Source organism: Cherax quadricarinatus, chromosome 24, assembly GCF_038502225.1.
Source record: "Cherax quadricarinatus isolate ZL_2023a chromosome 24, ASM3850222v1, whole genome shotgun sequence".
NCBI classification, from domain to species: domain Eukaryota; kingdom Metazoa; phylum Arthropoda; class Malacostraca; order Decapoda; family Parastacidae; genus Cherax; species Cherax quadricarinatus.
Genome location: NC_091315.1, coordinates 15,622,288 through 15,633,380, shown reverse-complemented (window position 1 = coordinate 15,633,380; position 11,093 = coordinate 15,622,288). Strand labels below are relative to the sequence as shown.

The 11,093-nt window shown below is 41.2% G+C and overlaps 1 protein-coding gene across 1 annotated transcript; it reads right to left on the bottom strand.

Moving 5' to 3' along the window:
* Positions 1-8,195: 8,195 nt before the first annotated feature.
* On the bottom strand, positions 8,196-9,697 carry LOC128690833 (cuticle protein 10.9-like). Its single transcript, XM_053779571.2, has 3 exons — positions 9,660-9,697; positions 9,095-9,163; positions 8,196-8,968 (listed from the first exon to the last, which is right to left on the bottom strand). Exons 1-3 carry the CDS (start codon positions 9,669-9,671, stop codon positions 8,741-8,743), a joined length of 309 nt encoding a protein of 102 aa, XP_053635546.2. The 5' UTR covers positions 9,672-9,697; the 3' UTR covers positions 8,196-8,740.
* Between the last annotated feature and the right edge of the window lie 1,396 nt (positions 9,698-11,093).

Sequence of the window (11,093 nt, the reverse complement as noted above, 5' to 3'; positions counted from 1 at the left end):
TGTTAAAACCTAATAATTAGAGTATGCCCAATAAATTAACTAAGAGAGTTTTGCTTGCTGAAGTTACCAAATGTTTTGATTCACTAGGTTTAGTGTCATCCTTTACTATAAGAGGGAAATTATTAATACAGGAAGCATGGAAACTTAAATGTGATTGGGATGAAATTCTACCTGAGGAATTCATTAACAGGTGGGATGAATTAATTGGTGATTTTTAGTTTAATATGTTTATTATGCACCCCATACCCATCCTGTGGGCGGTAGTCAAAAGGTTACAGAGGTACATAATTGGTCCAGGGACTGGACTCCAAAGTTTTGATAGCTGAGCAAGTTACAGAGGTAATGAATTCACAATTTACAAAGGTAATGAACTCACAATTTACAAAGGTAATGAACTCCAGGTAGGTCTAGTCACAATCATGACAAGTTACAAAGGTATTTACAGATTACAGAGGTACGTAATGGGTCCAGGGACTGGGCTCCCAAAGTTGTGATGGCTGAACTAGGTACAAAGGTAATGAACTCACAAGTTACAAAGGTAATGAATTCTGTAAGAATGGTTACTTACGTTTATACATGGCTACAATCATGAACAAATTATAGTGTAATGAGCAATTCACACTTCCACACCCGGTCACAACTGTAGTGAGTTATTGGTGCAAATATTGATTGTTGAGACACACACACACACACACACATATACAAATTCATACACACACACACACACACACACACATAAACACACACACACATACACACACACACACACACACACACACACACACACACACACACACACACACACACACACACACACACACACACACATACACAAACTCATACACACACACACACACACACTCATACACACACACACACTCATACACACACACACTCATATACACTCATACACATACACACGCACACACAAACACACACACAAACACACACACACACACACACACACACACACACACACACACACACACACACACACACACACACTGGAACCATACATAGTTTTAAGGCGAGGTATGATAGAGCTCATGGAGCAGGGAGAGAGAGGACCTAGTAGCAATCAGCGAAGAGGCGGGGCCAGGAGCTGTGAATCGACCCCTGCAACCACAAATAGGTGAGTACAAATAGGTGAGTACACAGGAGCTTGGACTCGACCCCTGCAATCTCAACTAGGTGAGTGCACACACACACACACACACACACACACACACACACACACACACACACACACACACATGCACACATGTGGTAATGCTTTATTTACAGCTAGCAAAGTCAGGGTATTTCTCCAGAATGGTCTGCAATATACCACTGTGGATAAAGTACTTTGCCATTTCTTGAACATTTATGAGCGAGTTGTTTCTAAATTCATTAATTTTATCACACTCCAGTACATAATGACTCAGGGTGTGACAATAGTCCATCTGGCAAAGTTTACATTTCGTTTGGTCTACATCTGGTGGTGGTGATTTAACCTGCCAAAGATACTTGTAACCCAGCCGGAGCCGGGCAGTAGTGACATCCAAGAGTCTGCTTATTTTGTTGGATGCACCATAGACATGTGGCTCCTCCTGCATGATAGAATGATGATAGATGGACTCACTGGTGTCAATCTCCCTGAGCCTTAAGTCCATAAAATTCAGTTGAAGTTCTTTTCGTATTATTGTTCTCAAACTACTACCTGACAAGCCAAGATTGTAATCTACTCCCTCTTTGAAAGCATACAGCTTTGCCAATTTATCAGTTCTATCATGCATCTGAAGACCAATGTGAGATGGAATCCACAGCATGTGCACTCTGACTCCACTGTCCACAATCCTACCATACCTGTGTCTGGCTTCTGACACAAGCATGCAACAATTTATGCTTAATGAGTTGAGAGCATTTATGGATGACAGAGAATCAGTTACAATTAAACTGTCAATCTTTGATACATAGATGCATTTCAGTGCAAGGAGTATGGCAAACAGTTCTGTCTGAAGGGTAGAGGCCCAATTATTGATGCGTGCTCCAATTTCTTTAAGAGAGCCATCACTCTGTACGACAACAGCAGCACTACCAGCTGCACCAGTGGATTGGTGAACAGAACCATCGACGTAAGTAATTTGCGAGAGTGTGTGCTGTGTGACTAAGTTATCAATACAGCTTAAGGCCTCATGTTTGGCTTCAAGGCGAAGTTTTGGTTGTGATTTAAGAAGTAGTTTGGGGGGGAAATGGAGGAATGGTAGTTTGGAATGGGATAATATTCCATGGAGTGGAGAAGTGCCGCTGTTGCCTTACTTGACATAGATTATGTATCTGATTCATGCGGAGGTCGGTTCCAGTTTTTTCGATCCATCTGGAGGAGTGTTCACCAGTGCTGAGGAAAGTTTGGAGGGCTTCTGTGCAGGGGTTTGAATAAGCTTGCCTGAGCATATTAACCCCAATTAGGATATTTCTTTCAGTAACACGATCTCTGATGCTTGGAATATCAAGTTCTTTTTGCATATTTAAAATTTTGGCAGTACGAGGGCATCCTAAAATGATCCTCATTGCTTCGTTCTGCAGTTTTTCCAGCCCTCCAAGCTTCCAGTCAGACACAAGAGCAAGTAGTGGCGCAGCATAATCAACCAATGATCTAATATAAGCAAGATACATAATTTTCACAATTTTAACATTAGCACCATACCTGGGGTGAAGCCCTGCCACAACTCTAAGTGCTCTTAGTCGTTCTTTGTATTGGCGACAAAGTCTTGTTACAACAGGTCCAAGTAGTGGAACCTCAAAACCTAGATACCTGTATCTTCTTACATATTCTAGAAGAGACCCATCATGCAATTGGATCTGACGAACTGTGCCTCTCTGTCGAGGAGGACGCCTATTGAGTATCTTTGTTTTATCAGTAGAGATTATCAACCCCAGGTCCTGGCACGAGGCTAGTACATGATTAAGAATGTTTTGGGTGTTGGAGAATCCGGTGGTGTGAATATGAGAAAATTCCAGTGTTGGAGTTCCCACGCCAGGTGGCAATCCAAATGGGAAAAATGTACTCCACATTTTTTGTGATGTTTCAAAATTGGCATATGGAGCAGTTGCTTACCTTCAATGTAATAGTGTTATTTCTCTTGTTATGTCTAAGGCTAAAGTGTCTCCAATTAAATCACACACCTTACCTCAGTTGGAATTAACAGCCATTTATGTAGGTGTCAAATTAGCTAATTATATAAGAAATAAGTTGCAGGAGATAAATATTAGCGACACTGTAATTTGGTCTCATAATGAGGTATCCTTACAATGGATTCGTAATAGAAACAGTAAAATTGAGTACGTACAAAACAGAGTTGCTGAAATTAATCAGATGCAAGAGAAGTATAATAGTTTTGGTCACCATATGTTAACATTTAATCATATACCTGGTGAGGAGAATCCACCTGATTTCTTGTCTTGAGGTTTACCTTATGCTAAATTTGTAAATGCTGTATCATGGTTTAAAGGACCGAGCTGGTTGGTAAATAAAGCTAATCGGCCTGTACAAAAGGCATATATTGCTCCTGTTGAAATTACTGTGACCACCGCTCCAATAGTTTGTCCTTCCTTAGCCATTGATATAAATAGGTATTCTTCTTGACCCAAACTAATCAATGTAACTAAGTTGGTGATTAAGTTTCTAAACAAGATGAATATTTCATATAAGTTTTCACATCCTCTTGAATATTGGATAAAGAGAGTACAGGAAGAAATATATGGAAATGAGATTAAATTGATAATGGAAAGAAAAATTGTGAAAGGTTCCATAATAGAGAAATTGGGGCTGTATTTAGAAAACAGTGTAATTAGGTGCAGAGGTAGGTTACAAAATGCTGAATTGGGTGATTATGCTAAACACCCTATCTTACTGCCCAAAACTCATCATCTAACAAATTTAATTGTTCTAAATGCCCATAAAAATGTAATGCATGGTGGGGTACAAGATACCTTAAATTGTATTAGGGAAACTTTCTGGATTCCACAAGGACGGCAAAGTGTAAAAAGGGCGATTAAATCTTGTGTAATATGTCGCCGTGTGGATGCCAGATCCTATATGTACCCAGGTCCTCCACCATTGCCAAATGAGCAATTTGAGTCGTTTAGCAACGAACTCCGCCCGGCCGCAGTGTGGAAAATACTGTTTACCTGGAGTTTACCTGGAGAGAGTTCCGGGGGTCAACGCCCCCGCGGCTCGGTCTGTGACCAGGCCTCCTGGTGGATCAGAGCCTGATCAACCAGGCTGTTGCTGCTGGCTGCACGCAAACCAACGTACGAGTCACAGCCCGGCTGGTCAGGAACCGACTTTAGGTGCTTGTCCAGTGCCAGCTTGAAGACTGCCAGGGGTCTGTTGGTAATCCCCCTTATGTATGCTGGGAGGCAGTTGAACAATCTCGGGCCCCTGACACTTATTGTATGGTCTCTTAACGTGCTACTGACACCCCTGCTTTTCATTGGGGGGATGTTGCATCGTCTGCCAAGTCTTTTGCTTTCGTAGTGAGTGATTTTCGTGTGCAAATTCGGTACTAGTCCCTCTAGGATTTTCCAGGTGTATATAATCATGTATCTCTCCCGCCTGCGTTCCAGGGAATACAGGTTCAGGAACCTCAAGCGCTCCCAGTAATTGAGGTGTTTTATCTCCGTTATGCGCACCGTGAAGGTTCTCTGTACATTTTCTAGGTCAGCAATTTCACCTGCCTTGAAAGGTGCTGTTAGTGTGCAGCAATATTCCAGCCTAGATAGAACAAGTGACCTGAAGAGTGTCATCATGGGCTTGTCCTCCCTAGTTTTGAAGGTTCTCATTATCCATCCTGTCATTTTTCTAGCAGATGCGATTGATACAATGTTATGGTCCTTGAAGGTGAGATCCTCCAACATGATCACTCCCAGGTCTTTGACGTTGGTGTTTTGCTCTATTTTGTGGCCAGAATTTGTTTTGTACTCTGATGAAGATTTAATTTCCTCGTGTTTACCATATCTGAGTAATTGAAATTTCTCATCGTTGAACTTCATATTGTTTTCTGCAGCGCACTGTATATATTTTCCAGAAATACAGTAGTTATATGTAAATAGATGGCTATTCTGCATTTAATAATATTTATGTCATAGAAAACGGAAAGCCTGCGTCTGGGCAGAAGGACTCGCCATTTTGGTTTGAATGAGCCAAGTAAACGTTAGTGTAATTGGAAGAATTTTTCGTGCTCTAGAGGTTAAAATTGGGCTGACACCTCTCAAATAGGAGGCGAAATTGTTGGATGTGCATTCCTGCATAACTTGAGATATCAGGCGACTGGACAAGACAGCTCCAGGAACCTCAGATAAGTCTGTTATGTTATAACTCTGGTCAGGTGTTATTTTCATGTATAGACAGTGAGGTTTTCTGAGTATGATACACATTAATCTCCAGTCAAATTGGTGAGTGATATTAAGATATTTTCCTTCTGTTATGTAAATGTGTGTATACTATAATCCTTTTTTAATTTTAATATGCAGTCCACAAATTTATATATTTACCAACATTCCTGGTGATGTATATTTCATTTAATTAATAGGTCCAGAGCAACTTGTGTATATGACAGTGGTAGGTATCGAAGGTGGACATTTTTTGCGACCTAGGTGTCCCAAATTCCTACTTGTCTAACTGATAAATAATAATTATCTTTGCTCATTTACTGTTATGTACATAATGATGCATTCAGATAAATGCAATTTTCCATAAGGTCGTCACTATCAAACACAGCTGGGTATAGTGCTCATTGTAGTGCCCAGGAGCAGGAGGTCGTCACTACCAAGCACAGCTGGGTATAGTGCTCATTGTAGTGCCCAGGAGCAGGAGGTCGTCACTACCAAACACAGCTGGGTATAGTGCCCACTGTAAGGCCCAGGAGCAGGAGGTCGTCACTACCAAACACAGCTGGGTATAGTGCCCACTGTAGTGCCCAGGAGCAGGAGGTCGTCACTACCAAACACAGCTGGGTATAGTGCCCACTGTAAGGCCCAGGAGCAGGAGGTCGTCACTACCAAACACAGCTGGGTATAGTGCCCACTGTAGTGCCCAGGAGCAGGAGGTCGTCACTACCAAACACAGCTGGGTATAGTGCTCATTGTAGTGCCCAGGAGCAGGAGGTCGTCACTACCAAACACAGCTGGGTATAGTGCCCATTGTAGTGCCCAGGAGCAGGAGGTCGTCACTACCAAACACAGCTGGGTATAGTGCCCACTGTAAGGCCCAGGAGCAGGAGGTCGTCACTACCAAACACAGCTGGGTATAGTGCCCACTGTAGTGCCCAGGAGCAGGAGGTCGTCACTACCAAACACAGCTGGGTATAGTGCCCACTGTAAGGCCCAGGAGCAGGAGGTCGTCACTACCAAACACAGCTGGGTATAGTGCCCACTGTAGTGCCCAGGAGCAGGAGGTCGTCACTACCAAACACAGCTGGGTATAGTGCTCATTGTAGTGCCCAGGAGCAGGAGGTCGTCACTACCAAACACAGCTGGGTATAGTGCTCATTGTAGTGCCCAGGAGCAGGAGGTCGTCACTACCAAACACAGCTGGGTATAGTGCCCACTGTAGTGCCCTCAAGTTTACCTGGTTTCAATATTTCTTTTAATGTTAAATTATGCAGTGTTTACATTACACAAAAGCTTCAGTAAATAATAAGCCACAGTACTGTGACTGGAACAGTTCAGCAGTAATCTTCAAACTGAAAATTATCAGGTGATGATGGAGGAAGAAAATATGAGAAAAAATGGGAGTCAGTTTAGGACGTTGACGGACTACCAGACAGATAAGATCAGGTCAATTAACGTGTGTTCTTAACATTAAAGTGTATGTAAATACAAAAGTTATTCTTCTCTAATTAACCCGCTGCTTCACTGAAAACGCTCGTCAGTGACTGCCCTTTTTAATTTACAGAATATAACATCATACGCCCTCTGGATATTAAACATGCATTTCTTTATGCTAATGTATTTCGAAGGAATCTGGTTCAGGTATTTTTTCCTAACTACATCACTACTTCAAAAATTTACACTATTTCTTGGTCCTCTTACCTTCTCTTATTTTTTTTTTTTTTTTTTGGAAAACTAACCTAACCACGTATCGACCTGGTTAGGTTAGGTTAGGTAAGGTTCGTCAGGGAAAAGGACAAGTGTTTCCTGACGCGGGTCTTAGTCAGATGTTGACCCACCGTTGGAGCTTTTGGTAATCTGACCGAGGCCTTCCGCTGGTTTTCCGGTCCACCCCTTTAAAAATTATGGTCATAGTTATAACCTTCATTTATCGTAGATAAATGGTTCAGAGAACCGACAAGTTGATAACTTAGACACATGTGCAACACTTGGGTATCTTTAATGAGGAAACGTTTTGCCACGCAGTGGCTTCATCAGTCCATATAAAGGAGAATGGTGAAGAACAGGGGGAGTTTGAGGTAATAAGTCTCAAGGCTGAGGGACTGTTTACCTCAAACTCCTCCTGTTCTTCACCATTCTCCTTTGTACGGACTGATAAAGCCTTGAAAAAGTCATTTATAATTTGTATAATGAAAGAATTCTGAGATAAAAAGTTTATACTTGTTTATACAAGAAATTTGTTCCTCTCAAAAAATCAGTTACATGTTTATCTCGCTTTATGCAATCAGTTACCATTATTTATACAGTGTAACTTTTATCATAATCTGAGTTTAATACTTTTATGTTAAAATCTGGAAGAAATCTACTACTGACTTAATAATATATTTAATTGTTTACTCTTATCGGAATATTTTATATAATACATCAAGAATAATGAATTCAAGGTGAGGTGCTAATCAGTTCTACTGTATGGAAAGCCACATTTATATAGTGAATATTTTCAAGATAATTAAATTATACCTGAGCCTCAATATATACTTTACTTTCCACTTGGTATATCTCACACTAGGTAATAGGACACAAGAGCAACTAATGTGACATTTTATTGTGGTAATGTTTCGCTCTCCAGGAGCTTTATCAAGCCATTACAAACCATACAGGAACACAGAGGACTTGACAAAGCTCCTGGAGAGAGAAACGTTGCCACAATAAAATGTCCTATTGCACTTGTGTCGTTTTACCTAACACACTGTCGATAATTTTACCAACATTTTTATACCTTTCACTACACTCGAGGAACTAATTCGAAAGGAAACAATAACTGAAAGTATATTTTTATATATATTTAATTAATATATACTACATAATTTTCAAATATATTCACAAGTCATGTCTTTCCCTTGTTATATATGGCAAGACACTCTACAGATAAGTGTAAAGTTCTTTAACATGCAACTAATATTAAGTTGTTAAATTATACATTAATTAATAGTTGCTTGCTAGAGAATCTGCAAGGCATATGTATGAAACTAATGAAATAAAATTAAATGCGCACCCAACAATGTTGACTAAACATTAAAGGAGCTTTAGTCGTTACTATGTGGTGATCCTTACTTTTTTCGAAAGGATTAAAAACATAGTTTTCGTATGTTGAGGGATGCTGATCCACTTGACGGGTCACTAGCTGACAAAGCCGGTGTCATGATACACTTGTCCTGTTTCATAACATTAAGGCTCCTAATAATTTATACAGATGTATTCAGATAAGCATATTTTACAAAACGACCTGTAAAAGTCGAAGATTATCTAGAAAAAGTTTTCCGAGGGAATGATCAGGATAGATTTCCGGTAATGATTTAGTCAGAATTTAGTAACCATAAGATGGAGTATAGCTGGGATGCTTGGCAGTGCCCTGGAAGGACACGGTAGCATGGTATCCACTACCGTCAGCCCAGTAATCAACCCTCTCGAGTCGACCGTCTGGTAGTTGGACCCAGTAGGAGCCCTTGGCGTTGCCACCGTTACCAGTCTCTTGCTGGCCAAAGTTGGTGGCTCCAGCGTTGACGTCATAGTTGAAATTATAAGGGATCGGAGCCTGTGGACACACCGTTATGCTCGAATTATTAGTAGTATATTATTTTATATAAATTTAATTTTAGCAATAGGCATTCCTGTATATGACATTTTGTTAATCACAATAAAAGTATATGGGATGACGTACATAAGAGAGTTGTTGGTATCCCCCTGGGAGAGCCACACCTGCGGCCACCAGCATACTCATCAACACCACCTGTGGGAACACGAGAATCTTACTTTAACCTCTATTTTCTTTAGTATATAGTCTTTATAATTTGGTTTGTCAAATAAAATTGATTGAATAATAATAATCATATATAAATCATCTACTTTTTAAACGATTCTGCGATATGAATGGAAGTTTCGAAAGAATGTTAAATTCAAAACTTCTGAGATTTATCATAACAAATGTTATTGTTCGGAACATTTAATATTGTTTTGAGTTTACTCAAATGTTACTTAAATGTTACTATAATGTTACTATGATTGTTGTAAGGATATTAAGTGTTATGAAGAAAAAGGAGCTTCCGATTTAAAAATAATTTTGAAATAGAAGCATTTTAGTAAAAAGAAATTTATTTTCAAATAATGATAAGATGTGAGTATATGTAAGTTTCTTAATTTCTCAACATTAGAAGCTTTAACTATATTATTTATGACGCAAGAATCAAAAGAATTTTTTTTGAAGCAAGGTGAATAATATTACTCACAGAAGTGAACATGGTTAGTAGTGCAGTGTTGGAATGGTGAGCAGTCACTGTCTCCTCCTTGACCAGGAGCCTGACTTTATACTCCCAGCCAGACCCTCAGTCATCAGCCTCTCTCATCACAGCCCAACAAGGTCGCATATGACAAGTTGGTTTTCCTCTCTCTTGTTGAAATTTATGTGCGAGTCATGTGAGTCTCATATTTCGGAAGGCACAAACCATAACTTGTAGACAGCCTGTACTGTCTGCACAGACAGTCATGCTGTCTGCCAGCTTAGTTCATATTTCACAGCACTAAGGTGCTGCCCTCTGGGCCTGTCCAAGTCTGTGGGAAGCTGGTAGCAAGCCACATGGATCATCAAGCCACGTGGATCAGCAAGCCATGCGGATCAGCAAGCCACGTGGATCAGCAAACCACTCAGATCAGCAAGCCACGTTGATCAGCAAGCCATGTGGATCAGCAAGCCATATGGATCAGCACGCCACGTAGATCACGACATCACATGGATCCCGACGCCACGTGGGGTGTGGGCGATGTCACGTGGATCTACAAGCCATGTGGGTTACCAAGCCAGATGTCCCAGGCCTCATGCTGTGGTCTGCTGCCTGCATCACATTGACGTCACCGACAATGCTGCCTGACTTCATGATGTCACGATGTCTGCCTGACGTCACCTCGAGATGTCTGCTGACGTCACAGTGCTGCTGACGTCACCTCGCGACATCACGCCTGACATCACATGATGTCACTTCGAGTGTTCTAGTAATTATTTCAGTATTGTCGAGAAGATTGAGAGAAGATATATGTCGTGTGTTAATTAATTCCTCTCAGTTAGTGTTCTCACATGTTAGTGTATGGCTTCGTGTCAGTTTTGTGCACAGAAAAGCATCATTTGCTAGTTTAAGTCATGTTGTACCACATGTACCGTGGGTGTGTGTAGTTTTCGTGTGTCCAGTGAGGTTTGAGCCAGACCTGAGTAGCACCATTGTGTTAAGTCACCCGATGTGACCAGTGCGTTTGACAGCTGTTATCAGTCAGCTCTGAGCCCGAGCCCTCTTGTACAGAAAGCTCTTATGCTCGTCGCTCGTGATGTTCTGCAGAATCGTACCTGCTACGATTCCCATCGAGATTTGTTTCACTTCACCTCCAGACCTTCAGAGTGCAGTTATATGTAGAGAAACAAGTCTGGGGACACTTAGACTAACCTCTGCTATAACTCCAACTGCCGAGAGAATGACACTCGTCAAGCCGCAGTTAGCCCTGTCAGCAGGCGCTGTGTCAGCCTCATGTCACAAGCTTCAGTGAGCAGCCTGTACAAAGAAGATGTCATTTTGACTGCTAGCTCGCTCACTGCAGTCTGGTGTATGATGTTACGACTCCCAGATGTTTCGCCCAGTCATCTCTGCCACGACTCACTCCACGCTCGCTGGCAGTGA

Bases quoted from the DNA above. Each gene is read 5' to 3' on its own strand.
- LOC128690833 (XM_053779571.2), bottom strand. The intron at 8,969-9,094 runs GTACGTCATCCC...GTGTGTCCACAG, and splicing joins GATACCAACAACTCTCTTAT to GCTCCGATCCCTTATAATTT.